Here is a 20,780-nt window from a genome sequence, read left to right as displayed (position 1 = left end):
ATAATAGTAACAAATACCAGTTTTAATTCTTCAATTAAACAAATGTATTTTTATTAAATTATAGGAATAGCAATAGGAGTAACAGTAATTTCTGAAGTCATTTAATGATAAATAACTTAAAACATTGACTATAAAAAAACTTATATATATTCCTCCGTGTTTCACATGCATTGAATGAAATGTGTTCAGTCTGGGAATGCAGATTACCTTGAATATGGCACTTGCACAGTGCATTTGTAACTCTTGGTTGTCACTGTTCAAGTTTTTGACCAAGTCCTCAATCATCTTCTCTGTCTGGATGGCGAGTCGATAGCTTGCCTATAGCAACAAATATATATTTAGTTTTTAATGATCGCATATTCTGTGAAAATGCAGTACTAAGTAAATGTGTAGCCATGATAAACATTACGTAGAGGTAACAAAAAACAAAAATCCAAGATCCTCTCCCATCTCCATATTCTCTCTCAATAAGAGGATGGACAATGACGATGGCCATATATTTAACCACTGCAATTAACTCAGTTTGGGAAAGCTACCTCCAAGGCCCTGGATCCAGGCCTCAGAATTTGAGACTACAAATAGCAGCAGTGTTTGACTAAAACAGTATTCGGCTTACAAATGTATAATTCCCTGGCTGGTATTATAAAATATTCCTTCCATAGTTGAGTGTCAAAACAGAAGCCTTACAACAGATCATATTGATCAATTAACCAATGGGCTTTCCTGTTAAATCAATATTTGGACTCTAAAGGAGGCAATGTTTGCTGGAACATTGGACTTTTAGTAGGTTATTCTTTGGGTCTTTCGGTAAAGTCACGTAGATAGGTTCAAAGAAAATAACAAAAATAACAATAAACTATGATGTTTCGATCGCAACACAAGTGTTCATCATCAGGAAGAAAACAAGCGTTCGTCATCAGTAGGTTATATGGTTTTTCTCGTTACATTTCCTCATTAGTCATCCTCGAAGACATGTTTCCTTCTTTATCTGTTGCTCCATCACCAGTCTCATCAATTGACCATAATCCCTTTTCGTGATGTATCTTCACCAAGCTCGTTTACTTTTCTCAGAAGTAAATGTGTCTTTCATTTCTGTTCTTTGATTCATGATCCTGTGGAATGTTTAACTTAGATTTTATATTCATCACCAGCAGTCGCCAATGTTAAGCATACAGCATGCAATTGTACCACGTGTACCCTCACGAAAAGCATTCATTCCTACATATAGGATACGTATGGCATAATTTACGACTTTAGAATACTCCAGAGAAAATATCTGATAACCTCATAACTGATCGTTCCATCTGTGCACACACCTCTGAAGCACACTCTTGCAAGGTGCCCACAACTGGGATGAGCATGTTCTCATGGGGCGACTTGAGCAGCCGCGCGAGCAGCGGGATGCCTCCCGCCTTGCGGATGGCTTGCTTGTTTTTTCTGCTTTTACTGCAACTCCACAGCGCTAGGGCCCCACAGCGAGCGACCTCGATGTCCTTCTCTTGCGCCGGACTTAAATTGGCAGAGCGCATGGGAACGCAGTCCATTAATCCCACCTGTAAAATAAATAAATAACCCCGTAACTCAACTACCACGCGATCGTAGTAAGATGTGATTGTGGATAAGAGGCATTGTGGGTAAGAAGGGCACCCACAAATGATCACTGTGGCTACTAATCACAGAAATGGTATAATCATTACCGACAATGATGATAATGGATTGATGAGGATTATTATACCCCCACTGTGCACACTCTCTGGCTGTGGATTCACAGTTTGCCACGAAGCCAGGTTACCCACTGCTTGATCATGCAGCTAACTGTGCTGTTTTGGGATGAGAAGAGGATTAGAGAAGATAATATATGCATGAGGACATCTATTGTGCAGATGGCGTGAGGTGATTGGTTCATCCAACATTCCCTCTTCACTGTGGATCATGTGATTACACACTTACCAGTTTTTTTATACCATTGTGCTTCCGGACTGTCCTTCGTGCCCGCCGAAATTTAGCAATATTGGCGATTGTCTCAGCCGCCAAACACTTGAGTTCCTTTTCAGAGGAATCCAGGATGTTTACCATAGTTTGGAGGCCGCCAATGTCAACAATGGATTGGCGGATTTGTGAATTGTGGCTAATCTCCTTCAGTATTTTAAGTGATCCAATCTGTAAGCAGGAAATTGACAATACAAAACCAAGTTAATTCAGAAATAAAAATAATGAACCCTTTAATCTGTCTTATGATGAACATCATTTATAGACCAATGAAAACTCCTCATCCACAAATTTGCCTATTCACAATAGCATTCTCCAATATTACTCCAAATAAGATGAGTTATACTGTATTCATTGCTATTTACTTTCAATTTAAGAGTTGATAGTAACAATAAAAGCAATAATGCAAATTATAACGCAGCAACATTTTAGAGACATAAATGACCGTGACTCTGAGGCATGGAGGCAACCAGAGTGTCACTCGAGGGGCAGGCGAAGGAAGTGGTAGGGCCTTTAAGTGTCTCTATACATTTTATGTAAATTGAATGTTGCCGTGAATGTCCAATATATATGATCAATGCATGAGGAATGTTAACATGCACCACAACAGAAGCTGCATTTGTACAGGGTCCACATACTAGCTGTATGAATGGCAGTGTCACAACCACTATTGTGAAATTAGACTGTGACAACTACTGCTCACAAAAATGTTGTGCTTACAATTCCAGAAAATTATTCAAAGAAATTAATAGTTTACTCATTTTAGTTATTACCCTCAGCAGTCAAGTAACGATACACTGATTAATCAATGGACATCAACTCACACAATCACAATGAACTAATTTAATCGTGCACTTGAGATAGATCATGAAAGCGGTAAGCAAATGCTCTGCTGATAGACGACGGAGGCTAATGACGTTGACACAAGCATACAAAAGAGGCAACGAAATGAGAAATGCATCAGTGTCAAAACGAGACGAGAAACTTATTCTTCAATCAGATCGGTTCCCCAAAGCAAATTGTCAAATTGCTGGAGGGTGAATCGCTACATGCTTAATACACAGCTCCTGTGGAAATAAAAAAAACTCAACAACAATCATCATCAACACTGCCCGTTTTAGGTAATGGCAATTTCTGTGCTATGAAGGCTACTGCGAGAAATGTCACCCATTACATAGTTTATGCATTTTTCTGGTATTTAAAGGCAGCGTTGTTGACCATTGTATGAGGGGTTTTGTTAACTTTGCTTGTGCTCCATTGGAAATTGATATACGTAAATGAAGAGTGACCAATATCGCAATACAAATAACTGCTTTTAAAATATATTTTTTTAATGAGCTGCCCTATAACAGAGAATACGCTTTTAGAAATTAATCTTAATCCAAGTGTTTACCTTGCATTTAATGTCATCAGTGTCGAGCAAGTTGATGAGGACTTCCAACCCTCCGACGTCCTTCATCGCGAGCTGGCACGTCTCCTGAGCCAAGTTGAAGTCCCTCATACAGCACAGCGCAATCACCGTCGCTGTCGGATTCCCACTCTGTAAAGAAAATACAAGCGAATTCAACTGGATGGTGGGAGTGGCTGTAAGTAAACTCATCTCAGGAGGTGCTACCAATCCGCTTGACATATTGGGCCTTTGGGCCTGTGCTCAGTACAAGTGTTTAAAAAATTGTAATTGAAAAACACATCACGAATATGAATGGTTCATGAATCTGAGCAAGAACATCTACAAGTCTGCACAGAATCAGAATCTTTATGTTTCTTGGAGGAATCCGATGAGCTACGAGGCTCTTTTCACAGATGTCCAGGAGGGGAGACTCAGAACGTTACAACAACAAATAATAGAATGCACACTGCAGGGCACCTTGATGTACTTGATGAGCTTCTGGATTTGCCAGTACTCTGACGGTAGATCCATGCTGGCTTCCTGGCGCCGATCAAGCTGCTCCTCCTCCTCCTCGCTCTCACTAGAGCTGTCACTCTCATCCTCGTCCTCCAATCTCAGCGACATTCCCCTGTGAGAAGAGGTCAAATGCACTCCGCACCAAGCAGAGGCGGACCTGGGAAACTTCCCAGATGGCGTGGGGGGGGTCCAAAACTGTGCAGCTTTTGAAATACTACCCTACATTTTTTTAATTTCAATAAGGGAAGGGGACATGTATCGCCACTGTCCACCGACAGATCCAACACTGGTATCAAGAATCCCAAAGCACTCACTTCGAATGTCCTGGTTATGTTGATGTTGCTGTGCTCATGTACCACGGATCTCCCTTGTAAAATTGTCGTGCAACTGGCTAAATGGGACCATCATCCGTGTAATAAATCAAATAAACTCGAAACTCAATCATTCTACAGAGGCGTTAGAGATAAAACAAGGCCCGAGTTGGCTGTAGCGAATATACAGAAAATATACAACCGCATACATTCGCACTTCTGTATCTTGAAGTGTATCATGGATATAATAAGTTGTAATTTTTGGCAAATGCTGCTTATTCAGAGCAGCAGTTTCAATATTTTGACTGAAAAATGTTAGCAGAGGGATGCTGTATTTTGATAATGGCTTAACTTGTGTAATTGAAGACAGCAATTAACAAAGCACAGCTCTCAGCAACTGGGTCAGTTATTGCAGCTGGTATCAACAGTTAACAAACAGAACAAAAACCTCTCGAAGGCGACATTCCAGTAATGAACGAAATTGAAGGTAAGCTGTAAAGGTTACTGGAATTAAACAAAATAAACGAATAAAATGTAAACCAAAACACTGCGGACTGCATTGCCGACCACAGTAACTAAGCTCCATAAGGGGCACAGCTCCACATTAGTCATGAGCATAAAATTTCCAGGTGTGCTTGTCAATACTTAGGATGTGTAAGACCCTCTCGCCGACAAAATTATAATGAATCAAAAAGTAAACTTGATACTCTTAGTTCTTTCGATAAAGTCACGTAGGTAAAAAATGAAATTAAAATTAATAAAAATAAAATAAAATAATAAAATCACGACGTTTCGGAGGCAACACAAGTCTCCGTCATCAGGTGGGACCTTCACAGCCAGATTTGCTGCATCAGCAAATCTGGCTTCAAATCTAGAAGTAAACTTGACTCATTGATAAATAACACTGTGGCCTTTAAAGGGAAAATATATAAGTGACGTTTCGGGCAATGGCCCTTCTTCATAGAACATACATTGAGGAATTTGCCTGAAATGTTGCTTATAGATCACGACGTTTCAATCGCAACACAAGCGACCGTCATCAGGTGGAACAGATACAGCAGGATAACTGCTGACATAGGAGAAAGAGCTGCTGCAACAAGAGTTTATATAGGATTTTGGTGGGCACAACCCAATGGTAAGTGGGTGGAGCTAGAGAAGAAATTTGTACGTAAATGTAAATGTGAGAGATTATAGCATGTCAATGTGAGGCAGTCCCAGCCACCAGAGGTGGCAGGGATCCTCCTGTGGCTGGGCCGCCTCACAGATATTTGACCTGGTGATGTACTAAGAGAGTCGGAAATAACAGTTGACATAGGCAGGTAGGATGGAAACATCACAGTCAGTTAAGACTCTATCTGGTTAATAACGTCCTTCCAATGATTGTTCAGTTTGTACCCATCTTCACGGTTGAAGTTGTGTCTATGTTTATATATCTGGATGGCTTCATGAACAAATCTCTGATAATAGCCGGTGGGTTTGCAGAGTACCTTTGTCTTGGAAAAAAACAATTTTGTGTGAGCCCGCAGCATTAAAACAATGATCAGCAATGGCAGAGGTATTGATCCGTGTTTCAGATCTGCCTTGTGTTTGCGAACGCGGTCTGAGACATGTCATTTCGTTTCCCCGATGTAACTGCTGCCGCAGCCACAACTCAGTTTGTAGACACCCAGGTATTGCATGTCAGTAATCACATCCTTCACAGAAGGGATCAAATCACGGATTTTGTGTACTGTATTGAAACGAACCTGGATCTTGTGTTTGTTTAAGATTTTGGAAATTATTTTGGTAACCCCTGCTATGTATGGCAAAGTGATGGTTTCGGTTGGATCCTCAGATGATTGTCTCCCCATGGCTGGGGAGACAGCTTTGCGGATTATACGGTCAGAATATCCATTCATCCTGAGGGCTTGGTGTACGTGCTCCAGCTCACTGGCTAGGTGATACTGGTCGGAGATGCAACGGGCCCTATGGTGGAGTGTTTTGATGAGGGAATTCTTCTGGGCTGGATGGTGGTGGGAGTCAGGCTTTAGATAGGCATCCGTGTGGGTGGCTTTCCTGGAAACAGAGTGCCCCAACGAGCCATCAGGTCTTTTCTCGATCAAAACATCCAGGAATGGTAGCTTGCCATCCTTTTCCACTTCCATGGTGAATTTTGTAGATGGGTGTATGAAATTGATGTGTTTGAGAAATTGGTTCAGTGCTGGCAGGCCACGTAGCCAGATGACGAACGTGTCATCTACGTATCTCTTCCACAAGGAAAGACGTAGGGTGGATGTCTGGATGGCATCTGTCTCAAATTTCTCCATGAAAACATTAGTTACCACTAGTGATAAGGGAAAACCCATTGGGGTACCCTCATTTTGTTTGTAGAATGTACCATTCCAGGTGCAGTAAGTGTTGGTAAGGCAGTGCCTTACCAATGTTGGTACATCTGGATTCAGTCCCTGTTGGACCAAGTCTTCAAAGATTGCAATGGTGTCAGGTACAGGTACCTTGGTGAACAGGGAGACTACATCGAAACTGACAAGTAAATCATCTGGAGACAGTGAGATGTCCTTGATTAGAGAAAAAAGTGAGCTGAGTTAAGTACAGCTGAGATGGTCTTGCCCATGAAGGGAAGCAGAGTCTCAGACAGAAATCGGGCCAGTTTGTAGGTGGGTGAGTTAATGGTGGAGATGATAGGACGGAGCGGGGTACCATCTTTGTGGATCTTTGGAAGGCCATAAAATCTGGGTGGGCTAGCAGCCGAAGGTTTTAGAGAGCGCTGCTTGGTCGAATCTATTAGAGATGTCGAATTAGTGATGATATTGTTGGTTTTTGTGGCTAGGCGGTTGGTGGGATCTCTGTTGATTTGGTATAGCTGCCATCATTAAGAAGGTCCTGTTCCACCTGATGACGGTCGCTTGTGTTGCGATCGAAACATCATGATCTATTATTTTCTACCTACGTGACTTTACCGAAAGAACCAAAGAGTAAATAATGACTTGTTTCAGCAGCCTGCTTCTTTCTTCCACCTGAAGACGATTGCTTGTGTGGCGATCGAAACGTCGTGATCTATCATTTTTTCTACCTACGTGACTTTACCAAAAGAACCAAAGAGTATATAAATGTGTCGTTAAAACCCGCCACCACCTGACACAACCAACTAGTAAGGGTTGTCACGTAAACAGAACATGCCAATTCGTCACTAGCCAAGTCACAACATTTACAAACAATACGACGTTTCGCCAGTAATTACAACTAGCTTCATCAGGTGATAGCCAGATTTGTGGAGAAGTCTTACTGTTTCGTTCCTTATATAGAGGCGTAGATGTGTTGACTACCCTTCTGTGCTCTTGCACAATGTTGGAGGGGGGGGATTACTGAGGCAACGTACATTATGCATGTGCATTATGCGAGCCCTTTGAACTTGTCCTTCCGGTCTATTGTGTTTATTAAAATAGCCCTACCAACGGTAATCCCTATTGAAGTATGCTGCCCTTTGTAGGCATGCATTTAAATAATGTCTTACTTGATGATTCGCTTCCACGCAGCACTAAGACGGTAGCTATCCAAACGTTAAAGTTATTTTGATTTCTTTCAATTTCGATAGATTCTCTAATTAGTCTTGACCAGTAGTAGCTAGTTTTGCACAAAACTTCAACATTATCAAAATCAATTGAGTGTCCTTGTTGGCACGCGTGTTCTGCTACTGCTGACAGTTGCATTTGGGATAATTTAATATTTCTATGATGTTCATTTAATCTCGTGCTGATCATTCGTCCTGTTTGCCCAACATAACATTCACCACACGTGTTGTTAATCCTGTACACACCTTCTGTTGATAGCTTCGGTAATACATCTTTTGTACCAGATATTAAATTCTGTATTTTGTGTACCATGCCAAATCTGACTCGGATGTTTTGTTTTTCCAAATATCTGGCTAGTTTATAAGTTACTCCCGCAATGTACGGTATTTGATCGTTTTAATTACTTGGGCAGTTTCAATGCTCTTGTTATTTGATTTGGTTTTGGTATTCAATGCCCTGTTGATTTGTGCATCATTGTAGCCGTTGATTTGCAGCACTTCTTTAACATGTTGAATTTCACTTCTCAGACTGCCACCATCTGACACTTTCTTAGCTCGATGAATGAGCGCCTTGATAAGAACAGATTTCTATGTGGGTGTTTGAACATCTTAACACCTTCTGTATTATTGCCTTTTCTTCTTTCACCCCCCCCCCCGCCGTTTAACCCCAGATAAATGGAGTTTCACTGTGAATCGTCCACACATACAGTCATCAGAATCACTGAAAATATACAGCGGTTGAACAATTAGAATACTTACATAAGTACTGATAAAATATAAACTTAGAAACACACTCACGTCTTGTGAGAAGGCCACCGTTTACTTAGCGAGGCAGTGGATGGGTGTCTCTTTTTCCCGTGATCCAGTTTTTCATTGTCTTGCTGTTGGCTTGTGCTATGCTGGTCATTCTTTGTTTTGGCAGACTTTACAGTTTCCCTTCATTTACAATAAGACCATACACCAAAATAGAGAAATAGCATGTTCATATTAGTCATGTTAAATAAATACAATAACCCTTCAATGCAAACCTTATAATCCCAATGTCAGCAGTACAATAATATGTAGAGATGATGTGAACAAGCAACTGGTCCCGTTTCTTTGATGATGTCCACTGTTACACTATCTGAGTGTTCTTCACTAATTTTCAGAGGGGGGCCACTTTTTCCGAAAAGACATCATCGGTGCGAGTGCCGCCACACATTTGAAATCATTGGGGGTTTGAGAGCACGATGATGGGGGGGTGTTTTCACATTTGTGTATTGTCGGGGGCTGCATGTCAGGGGCTGCACTAAAGGACACCAGGGGCCACCAGTGGGGCCTGTAATGAAGAACACTACACTTTTGGTCCAGGAGCTTTCCCCTTCTATCATACTGCGAAGAGCAACATTTACTTCTTGAGGAGCGACATCTCGAACTTCATCCTCTTCATCTGAGTAATGGTCTAATTCCTATGAAATAGTATACGTTATTTTGCTACAGAGCTGCACATATATGTATACACTAGTTTTATAAAGCTATCTCTATCATGAGTTATGGTTAAATCTTTCTCCCTAAGGATGTTACATTCTTATGCTGATCATTTTACAAGTTATGTTTATTGATGGTTAGTATATCATCTCCATTTCTTTGTAGATCTCTCCTCTGCCTCAACGTGCCCTTTGTTGTTTTCTGATTTGCTCACTGTTTGCTTTCTAACCTTTGCCACCTCCTTTCAATGCACTATCCTGTTCATTATTTACACAACAATGAAATACCTCAATCATGGAATAATTCGTCTATTCAAAAAGGGTGGTGAAAGTTTAATTGAATAACTAGAGACTCATTGGGCCCCTTTTGAATGTATACAAATTGTTTCAGAATATTTTTAGAAACAATAAAATTGACAAAAACCAACCATATACGCAATAAGAGTTTAGGAAAGGTGTCTATACCATTGACCACATGCTATCAATCAGATTCCAGATTTTGTAAGGACCAATGAATATGAAATACCATAGTGTTTAAGCCTTTGTAGACTATGGCTCAGTGGAAATTTATCCAGTCATCCAAGCTCTCACATTTAAAAAAACTTTGTATAGAAATGGAGCAGCAATACTTAAGTTTACATGAAGAAAGTAACAAGATACATATTACAAATAACCAAGGTTATTCAGTAACATGAGGATATTTTCCAAAAATTTAATTGGAGAAGCAAAGACATACATATTTGTGGAAAAAACATTGACCATCTCGGATTTGCTGATGGCATAGTCATTATAGTGTGCAATGGTAATACACTACAGGAAATGCTAGAATCACTTAATAGAGAAGGCAGCAAAGTTGGACTATTGAATGGGAATTGGGATCACAAAGTGTTGAAAAGCGGAGGATTTTCTTGATAATGTAAAACAACTAAAAAATGTGCGTAGAGAAGAAAGTTTTTAATCAGTGTGTATTACCTGCTATGACATGTGGAAACGCGGACATTCACAAAGAAACTGGAACAGAAACTGAAAAGTAAATAAGCATAGAGAGATGCATGCTGGGAATTATACTAATAAGCAGAAAAGGAACACATGAAATAGAGACATCGTATAGAACGTTAAGCAGGAGCCATCGCTGTAAGAGATGACGGCCAATGGTCGAGACTAATACAGGTGTGACAGCTAAAGGAGAAATATAACTGACGTGGTGATGGCGCAATGAGATCGACTCATAAACAGGAGCAAGGTAGATCGTTGCACTCCGAGATCATGACATATGGTGAAAACTCGGCGAGGCTGTCATCTTGCAGTGGATATAACACGGCTGATAATAATGATGGACATTATATAAAATCTGTTAATTACTTTAAGATTAAGTAATTAAAACTTACGGTGGTTGGATAAGCCCCAAGTTCTTCCATGTTAGAGAAGGCTGTGGTTTGTGGTTCTTTATCGCCCCATGTACTGCTTTTTTCTCTGCTTCTGGATAAATCACTTTGGATTTTGTCACTGTATGGTTGTTTCCTTCTTTCTTGTGTTTTTTCCGTTTTTGGGAGGTCCCATGCTGAGAGGACAGCGAGGCCATGTGCAAAGCACAGTCCTAGAAACAACAATACAACTTAATGTTTCTTGCAGCAGTATATCGAATAAAAATGCAAATTGATGAGAATCCTGGTTAATGCAGTAGACTAAAGCATAACTTAAATACATGTATGCACACAACACAGTACGATCATCCCTGTGTAATAAACGACGTCCACGACGGTCTTGACTGGCGTCTTTTATTGATATAATTCTTGCACAGCCCACTCCCACTCTCCCCGTATGTTTCCCTTCTCTCTACGGCCGGGGACGAGCCGTTCTCTCTGTTCCTCCGTTGAGGCCCGCCTCTCTCTTACTCCCCACCGCTGGCTGGCGGCGTGCCGGGAGGAGAGGCGAGCCTCGCTGGGGTTCCGGCATGTGGTCGATGGTTCCAGGACGTTCCCCTTTGACTCCGCCCATTACACTTGGCCCAGATATATCCCCGCTTGGGATTGGATACCCACTACCCGGTGGTGGCCATGCGGTTACCCTTTGCCGCCCATTAGATGGCGCTATCTCATTTCACCTGTGTTAGTTTGTACATGGTCATCCAATAATTCACTACTTCTTTTGAGCCACTAAAACAGGTAATTACACAATGTAGCCTATGTTGTCAGGCATTGCATGCTTAAAATGTGATGAAAATTAGTTAATATCACAATCAAAATCCCAGTTTTTAAATGTATCTGCACCACAATTGTAGTTAATCAAGTAATACAAATGCAAGCATACAAATATATCAATGCATAGATAAGTATATTAGTCAACTAATTTACATCATATGAAATCATGATGAAAAAAGCACTGGTGAGAAAATATGTCAAAGTTGCGCTGCACATTTCAGACAGGAGCCAAGCACAGGCTTATCTGTCCTTTGTCACGTTTTCTCCAACGCATCTTAACCCTTTCCCATTCCGAGATGACTGCAAGTTGAAGGGTGGGTCCCATTCACTGCTGAATCTCAGAACGAGCAAGCGGTTAGGGTGACGTTAATTTAGAGAGGCATAGGGCCGCTGTTGATAAAGCCATTGTACTCACCGTAGAGAACTGTAGCAACACGACCGCACTCTATTATAGCTGGTGCCAAACTGTGCCACACGCCCTCCAGCATGGCCTTTGACTTCCGATTCCATTCTGATTAAGTACTTGTACGTCATCAGAAAGGAATCAGAAGAAAAAATTATGACGTGGATGTCATCAGTTCGGAACACACAGCTGGAATCTCTTTCCCCTCCCTAAAAAGATCAAGCTAAGGTTGTCAGAAAGTAAAACTGGCATTGTTAACTACCTTTTGCAACCTATGATAAAGGAGATGACTCAAGTATACAATTGATAATTAAATATCAATCGCTATTACTAAAATTGCACCTAAATCCCCAAAAACACAAAGATCATGCTATTTTTTTCAAACAAAATTGCAGTTTCACAAAATAATTGAACAAACAGCTTCAAATATTTGGGTTTACTGATTGATTTAAAATATTCCAACCCCATATTGATCACATATCAAAAAGAGTCAAATCAAAAATAGGGTTTCATACAGAAAAAAAATATTGTTTTACGATTCATTGCAGCTGAAAATTTTTGAAGATATACTTCTACCACTTTTTGACGACTGAAACACTGCCTACAGATCAGCTACTAATGAATCACTAAACAGACTAAACTCGCTTATTCATTCTGTTCTTCGATTTGCACCGGATGCACGATAAATAACTCACCATATCCATATAATCCTAATTGGAAAATATGCACTATACTTAGCTAATTCCTTAACCCCATTGTCAAACTCAAGAAACCTAAGACGTCCATCTAATTGCCTTTTAACTATCCCAAAAACAAGAACTGGAATAGGTAGCAAAGCCTGTGCCATTGTAGTACCAACGTTCTGGAACAACCTTATTTCTTCCATTAACGTTTTAAATCTTCCTTCAAAAATATATTTTGTCGCAGATGAATGCTGGATACAACCACATTTGCAAATGTGATGTTTTTATTTGATCGTTACTGATGTATCTGTAGTGACATTGCGGGATGTTACTGGGTAATGCCGGCCCTAGAGAGGCACGGCGTGCGGTGTATTAACATCGGGGACACCTCTAGGATGTGGGTGTAGTACCGGCCCTAGAGGGGCTCGGCCAGCGCTCAGTGATAGCGCTAGATGGCATCACGCTTGGCATGCAGTGCCAGACCTACAGGATAGGGTGTGGAAGTGCCGGCCATAGGAACGGGGTTAATATAGGCCATGGCACTCTGGTTGACCCAAGAGGACACATGACTGGTTAAGTCGACAAAGAGCCTCAGATGGGGGCTAGGGGTGGTCACGTGGTTCGGGTTGAGATCCTGCTAAAGGGTTCTGAAAGGTGGTCGTGGCCAGGGGTGGAGCCGGCCACGCTGCAGAGGATATAAGCCGGGTCCCCCAGAGGGACTGGCGCTGTTGTTCATCCTGAAGAAACCTTCGTCTACGTTCTACGTCCTACAGAGTCTCCAACATGTGGACCGGGACCCAAGCTGTGGTCCGGTCCGTTGTAGCTAGTTATGCTGTAATTAGCATAGTTAGCCTGGTGGTCACCACCATAGGTTGTTCTACTGTTAAAGAGTAGTTACCCCGTGTGTTGGTGTTAATAAATGTGTTGCCTCCAAAGAGTACGTCTGCGACTCAGTTGAACTCACTACATATCCATAGTACAATTTCAATGTGCAACTGTGTTGTGTTGGTGTGGTCTCGGACTGTTGTTGTCTTACTGCCTTACCCAAATCCCCCATTTAGTGTTTGAAAACAGGTATTATTTATTTATAGTGACTTGCTTACCTTCCTGATAGTTTGCACTCCTCTCAGTTTTTGCACTATCATTATTTGTAATGTTTGTTGTTGTAACATTCTGACTCACCCCTACTGGACATTCTGAGATGACTCAACTCACCAGAGTTGTCAGGTCTATTGACAAAGTGCACGTTAGAATGTGTATGATGTTTATAACAGACAATTACCTTTTTTTGGATGTTCTCATCAAATTTTGGGGACTTTTCCTTTAGCAGAGAAATTAGATCTGTGTAAATGTCACTTTTACGTTCGTAGATAATTTCATCTCCATCCTTTTCAGTCCCCTGTACAAGACAAACATGTGTTAAAGTACAATGATACCACTGGTAGTTAGACCTAGGCTACCCATAATGCACAATTAGCTGGATCAGGTTGGTAAATTAAACAAAATCAATCATGTATTTTAAATTCAAGAATATCGTGTGAAAGTCAGTAATTTACTGCTCAAACGAGCGTCGAGGTAGTGCGCATCTCCCCTGTTTACAGCCTGAGCCTATTGGTGGAAATTCCACATTCCTATGTCGGGGACGAGGACATTGAGTGTTGACTGCCCCTATCCTTAGTTGATGTCCCCACAAATGCGTACCTATTTTATCGAACCCAGAAAATGTACGGGCTGAGTCAACCCCCAACCAGGAACTGAATTCGAAGCCTTTCGATTGTGAGTCGCTCACCGTACCGCTGAGCCGCTTGGCCAGACTATATACTTTAGAGCTCGTTATTTAACATAAAATTGCAATATATAATACAATGCGCTCGAACATGTTAAGTTGTTTACGTGTAAAATATGTAAAGTGTTATTCAATGTACTTTCGGTAATATTGCCAAAAATGTTTGGTTTCACAGCCTACGGTTATAAGCAATTACTTGATAAGCGGACAACTATGGCAAACACGTGAGCATAAAATGCGAGACTCACCCCATTGAGAAAGACTCCCCCCATGCTGCACGTGACTGACAAGAGCTCGGTATCACAGGGCTTGATCATCAAGTAACAGATGTCTCCCTCAATTTGCCTCCAAGGTGGTGCCCGGCACCCATTGGAGAACACATAATCTAGCAACACATTATCGTAAGACATGAAGGAAAGGTATTTTGAGTACAAGACATTAAATCAATGTAGTTTTCACTATAATGTATACTTAGTTGTTTTTGCTCGGATTTGCTTAATTGTTTTATCTGTTTTTTATGTCATTGTTTTTGTCATTTTGGTGACCAAGGTCAATATTACAAATTAGGCCGTCTCTTCAAATCTCACCCGGCTTAAAAAAATAAACTATAAACTTGATATACGCAAAAAACATTTACATGGTTGATAAGGATGATCTTTGTAGATCATAGTTTTTTTCGATTGCCTAACATTACATATGGCCTGCATGTGGCTATGCAGTCAGACGAGGGACAACATTGTGTCTTGTACTGTTTCGCTTTGTGTGTCCTTTTGTTGGAACGCATCTACCGCATAAAGAGAGGGAAACCTGTACGCCCTAAAGCAGTGGTTATTAACCAGTGGTATGCGGACCCCTGGGGGTATGTGGCAATGTCCTAGGGAGTACATGAGGTGATTTATGTGTGAAATTATCATACATGAGAGTCATTGGTGAATAATCATGTATGAATATGTTAATATAAAACTACAACAAAAAATAAATCCATATGGTAACCTAGAACGATATTAAATAACTTTCCAAACTCATTCATCGTAAACAATGTGGTTTCCAAGATTAGCCAGCAAGTGCGAACAAATGATGTCATGCTTGCAGAGCGTCCATTGAATTTATTATTTTTATTCGCTTGCAGTTACTAGCTCGTCAGAACACCTCACAAAATAGACGATTGGTTAAAATATTGATGTCCATTATTTATACATTTATTTCTCACAGCCATGTTGGGTGAGGCAAGGGGGTACTCGGTTCAAACTAAATTCAACAAGGGGAGGTACAAGTAACCAACAAAAGGTTGAGAACCACTGCTCTAAAGGGCCTCTCTTGCACTCCAGCTGTAGCATAAGCCAAAGACAAATGACTATCATATATGTAGTGAGTCCAACTGAGTTGCAGACGTTGTCTTTGGAGCAACACTATTTATTTCATTAACTCAACATAACATACCACAACCTACATTTGGGTGTTGAATGCCCATCTAGCCACGCTACGGCAGAACTAGACATGGTTCGCTATTCCGGCCCGGACCACAAGCTGGGTCCCGCACCGCGTGGCAAGAGGCTTCTTTAACCCGACGTGGATCTTCATCACTGCAACACGAAGAACCCCGAGCCCCTCACGAGGCCCCGTTATATCCACCCTGGCTGGGGCTGGCTCCGCCCCGCGCCACGCCCACCTTCTATATCTCTCGAGCTCTTTCCCGAAGGCTCACGAGAGCTCTTTTATACGACGTGACTGCCCAGCGGCCCCCGTCCACCGGTGGCCCCCCTCCAATATTATCCAGTCATGTGTCGGCAGGTCAACCAACGTATCATGCCCCAACGTAACCCTGGCTGGCTGACACTCCCTCTCGCTCCCTCACCGGGAGCCCGCACCGCACACTGTATGTGGTGCCTCCGCGCTGACCAGCGCTCACCCAAGCCCCGCTAGGGCTGGTACTACGCTCAGTAAGCGGGCTATACATAATGCCAACACATTATCCACCATGGCTTCGTAAGCCCAGCACCACAGTGACATACACAATCACTACATATATACCAAAAACCTTGCCCATCACGGCGGTTATATTCTTGAAAATAGCCGCAAATGGCAAATCCGCGATCCATTGGCTGTGGCTAAAGCCAGCAGAACCAATCCTCTACAACTAGCTGTCACCTTTCCATTACGTCAGGGCCATGCCCCTAGGCTTCCCCCCATTGGCTATGAACCAGGACCGGCAGAGCCAATCGTCGTGACGAGTTGTAATCCGTCAACGACCCGGATATAACCTCACATTACACATAAACTCAAAAGCATAAGGGAAAAATATGGTTTGGTTCACGGTTCATAATATGACACCGCCCCTTTTGTTTTGTGTTACCCTAAATGAACCCAATGTACTTCCATGCTTCTCCTTTTGTCGCATATTTGGTGGATAATAATGGTTTCCCAAAAAGCATGTCAGTGTATGGTTTTATTCATGCAGTACATATAGGAGATATGTGACTTGTCATGTCCCACATTTAACATTCAGAAAATATTCATCCCTACAATACCTGAGATATGTTGTATGCTGCGTATTAAGGATTTGGTGGAGTCCCCAGACAAAGGCTGCAAAAGCTCCACTTCATGGTTTATTGCTTCAGGCCTCATCGATACCTTTCTGCAAACACGTGAAAGCACAATAGCATATTTACTGCACAAGAACAACACATGTACTCTTTACTCACACAGTCCATTTAGATAGAAATTACAATACAACTGGAGTATTGTTTAAATTACTGTACATACATATTTAATATCTAAATATGTGCGACGTCAGTGCCAAATAAATGGTAAAAGATAAATTGGTTGAATTGCACAAATAATAATACTGTATAAGCTTTTGATAGTGATTGCACGATTTGACATATACATTTCCTAGACATCATGTTTTTATTTTGTATTTATAATTATTTGTAATGTCATCCAAACAAGAATCTTTGGGTCTTTAAGATAGTTTTTCAAGAGTATCCAGCTTAGGATGTTACAACAAATAATTTTGGAGCATCATTGCTGGTATCCCAAAAAGGTTTTAAATACATTATTGCAGTAAAAAAAATGTATTATGACCTTATTCATGGTACAGAAGCCAATCCAGGCCCAACATCTTTCCATCTGACCACTGCTTTTTTACTTCGCATTCCAGTTCTAGTAACTGCAAATAATTTGTATTTATACACTTATCTCCTGTATGTCTCCTTTTGTCTTTATTTTTAGAACTGTACCCAATGAATAAAATAAAATTGTCTGCTTCATCTTCTAGTGAGGGTGGCTTCTGATGCAACTACAACTTCCATTGAATCGTATTAGTTAAATAAGCCTGTGCCAATCAGTGCCAGCACATCTGAAGTTAATCTACCTTAGCTACGTGTCCAGGATGTAAGTGAAGAACTTGATGACTTTGTGATACCATTGAATATTCTTTCCCAAGACACATATCAGATGTGGGCCTATTCAATGAAGGACAGTAGACTGTTATCCTGAGGCTAATGTCAACAGTAGAAAGGCTTGTTTCCAGAAGCAATGGTTGAATTCATATCCTTGGCTGGAGTATAATAAAACTTTCATTGATGGGATTAATTGTAATCTTATCATTCTTACTCGGCCACTTGCTTCAGGCAGCTTTGTAGTAACTGCAGGTCAAACTGCTGCAGCAGCACCAGAAGCCTCTTCTTGATCTCTGTTCCAGGGTCCCCTTTTTCTCCTATCCTCTCTGGCAAATGCAATGTCGCTGGGCCTTCCCCTTCCACTGTGGCAAAACCTTTGCCAAGTATCTTTGTCACTGGATCTCGGTTAGCTGAAATATAAAACACACACATCACCCATCAAACTTGATAGATCCACACATCCGTGCATTACGGAAACATCAAATGTGATGCAACATGTCCTTGTCATCTTAATTTGTACATTCTTTAGATAGAATATGCAGAATTAAAGACGTAAAATTAAGTATAAGTAAAAGTGGGCTTGGGCAGGACACATGGGTAGAAAGAATGACCTACGGTTTATTACTTCACTTTCATTATATATTGTACTTATATGTGTACTGCATTGAATCTGACTGATATTACCTGCAATATTAGATTAATTAACACATTAATGCATACGATAGGTTACCTTCCAGGCAGGATTGCACCTCCTTGAGCTTGTGCTGCCCAGAAGCTTGCAGTAACCGAGAGAGGTGGTTCCAGTTGGACACACTGACAGTCTGCCCAGAGAGGTAAAGGAGAGGCTGTCCATCGTGTTTCGTATCCTTGGATGCGACCGTTGTCTCGCTGCCAGTGTGTGCAAACATGTCATAGCATTTTAACATGTAGGCTTTCGCGACCAATATCCATAATAGAGGTATTTTTGGGTTAGATCGTTTAAATATATAAATGTGTCATTAAAACCCACTACCACCCGACAGAGCCAACTAGTAAGGGTTGTCACGTAAACAATTCGTCAATGCGAATTGGCATGTTCTGTTTACGTGACAACCCCTTACTAGTTGGCTGTGTCGGGTGGTGGGGGGTTTCAACGACAAATTTATATTTACGCGATCTAACCCAAAAAACTATATTATGGATGTCATAACATTAACACGAAAACGTGGTAATGGGCGGTTGGTACGTATTAAAACACATTATGAATTAAGGACACTATTTTAAATGATGGGGGAAATAATCATTGGTAAGAGTTAGCCTTACAAACTGTTAAGGAAGCTGTCAAGACGATCAACCGTACCTGGGAATGTAGTCTTGTGTAAAATCAGAAGGCTGTAGCAAAGTTTCCCACTGTAATGGTTCATAAAACTCGAGTGCTGCCTCATGGGTATGGAGGCTGCCGAACTCCTCAGCATAGTTTGCAATACTGTTGAGCAAGACTTCATTCATTGGTGTGGGCTCTAAAGTCACCCTGCCTCTCGCGCTGCCGGAGGTCCACTGAGCCGCACGAGAGAGCGACACCCCCATGTTGGCGAGACACCTGTTGAGAAAAATACCCAACACAGAACAGTACTGTGTGTATGTGAACGTTATGCACAGTGTTATCAATGTTGTAGTGTGATAGTGAAATGTACGCAGGGGTGTGATAGACTATCTAGTGATAGTGAGATATACGAGTCGTGTTGTGTAAACGTGTCGTGTCGAGTGTGACGCCTCACGGCTGCGCTTCGCTTGAGACGGAACTTCGCCGTGTACAGTATTAGCACTGCACGCAGCTCGCAGCAGCAGCAAGCGGCGTGTTGGAGACGCCTCGCTGGAGGGGAAGGAGGCGAGCAAGAAGGTCGCAGGAGGAGGAGGGAGAGAGAAGCCGGGAGGACGGAGAGGAAACCCGCTTGGAGTCGGCAAGGAACCTCTCTCTCGTCCTCTCGCCGGCGAGTCGCCGCCGCGCCATCTCTATGGCGACGGCGTCAAAGCGTTGCCGGGGGAGGAGACGCCGGACGCAGTGGGGGGGGGGAGACGCCGAGAGCAGTGGGGGGGGGGAGGAGCGGCCGGGTGCAGTGGGGGGGAGGAGACGCCGAGCGCGGCGGGGGGTGGGCGTGTGCAGTGGGGCGGGGGGGGCGAGAGCACGAGGAGACGCCTCCCGCAGCGTGCGGGCCGGCGCCTCTGATTGGCCGAGACGAGTGAAGCCTATTTGGGGGTCAGCTCGGAGAGCTGAATGGAGGTCAAACGGATCAGAGTATATTTACTCTTCGGTTCTTTCGGTAAAGTCAAGTAGAAAGAAAAATAAATTTAATAATACCATACGACGTTTCGATTGCAACACAATCAATCATCATCAGGTACGAATGAATGAGAAAACAAACCTAGTAAACTTAGAAATACAATGCAATACAACACAGAGAGTCGGCTAACATAAGTCAACACCCTACCTGGTTGATTATGTGGGGGTCGCTAGCCCCCGAGATCCCTCCCTCGATAATACTAACGGCCGGACTAACATCATCAATCGCCCCCCCGCTGCTAAGCGAACCGCCGCTAGGCTCCTCACCCAGGGTGTGGGAGCCGTCACCCGAGGATTCCCCTCCACCGCGGGTCCGCGTAGCAGGCATGGATAACCACGCACGCGCACACCCACACACAGCTCTGCACGGCACTCACCCAACCCTGACCACTCACGTTAGGATCGCGCACCTGTGTTACACACGTCGTGAACGTGCGCGCACACACGCATACAGCTCCACACGCGATACCCACTCCTGCGCCGCTCTGCGCCGCGCTGGCCGCCCACGTTACGATCGCGCACCTTGGGCACGCCGATTACGCACGCCGAGAGCTTACGCAAGTAACGAGCGCACGCAAGCGGGGCACACGCCGACACGACGACTCGTCCCCTCCCCCACTCGCGCGTGCACGTCAACACAAATATTGTACAAGGACGATTCTCCTCTCACACGGCTGCGTAGTCACGCCAGCACACCAAAAGTGCTCTCCCCGGGCGTTAACGCACACACCTCCGTACCCGCACAA

At 42.6% G+C, this 20,780-nt stretch overlaps 1 protein-coding gene across 1 annotated transcript in view; it reads right to left on the bottom strand.

The window, feature by feature from the left end:
* ODAD2 (outer dynein arm docking complex subunit 2) overlaps window positions 1-19,753 on the bottom strand; it is a 34,330-nt gene extending 14,577 nt beyond the window's left edge. Inside the window, exons 1-14 of the mRNA XM_078865830.1 lie at window positions 19,472-19,753; window positions 19,054-19,293; window positions 18,445-18,602; window positions 17,929-18,124; window positions 16,842-16,948; window positions 14,562-14,698; window positions 13,810-13,926; window positions 10,629-10,837; window positions 8,573-8,710; window positions 3,857-4,007; window positions 3,383-3,529; window positions 1,951-2,160; window positions 1,317-1,553; window positions 208-318 (exon numbers count right to left, since the gene is read on the bottom strand). Coding sequence (XP_078721956.1) covers window positions 208-318; window positions 1,317-1,553; window positions 1,951-2,160; window positions 3,383-3,529; window positions 3,857-4,007; window positions 8,573-8,710; window positions 10,629-10,837; window positions 13,810-13,926; window positions 14,562-14,698; window positions 16,842-16,948; window positions 17,929-18,124; window positions 18,445-18,602; window positions 19,054-19,280 — 2,145 coding nt within the window. The 5' untranslated portion in view covers window positions 19,281-19,293; window positions 19,472-19,753. The remainder of the gene's footprint in view (window positions 1-207; window positions 319-1,316; window positions 1,554-1,950; window positions 2,161-3,382; window positions 3,530-3,856; window positions 4,008-8,572; window positions 8,711-10,628; window positions 10,838-13,809; window positions 13,927-14,561; window positions 14,699-16,841; window positions 16,949-17,928; window positions 18,125-18,444; window positions 18,603-19,053; window positions 19,294-19,471) is intronic.
* Between the last annotated feature and the right edge of the window lie 1,027 nt (window positions 19,754-20,780).

This window comes from Lampetra fluviatilis, chromosome 21 (assembly GCF_964198595.1).
Source record: "Lampetra fluviatilis chromosome 21, kcLamFluv1.1, whole genome shotgun sequence".
Taxonomy (NCBI): Eukaryota; Metazoa; Chordata; class Hyperoartia; order Petromyzontiformes; family Petromyzontidae; genus Lampetra; species Lampetra fluviatilis.
This window is presented reverse-complemented; position numbering and strand designations above follow the sequence as displayed.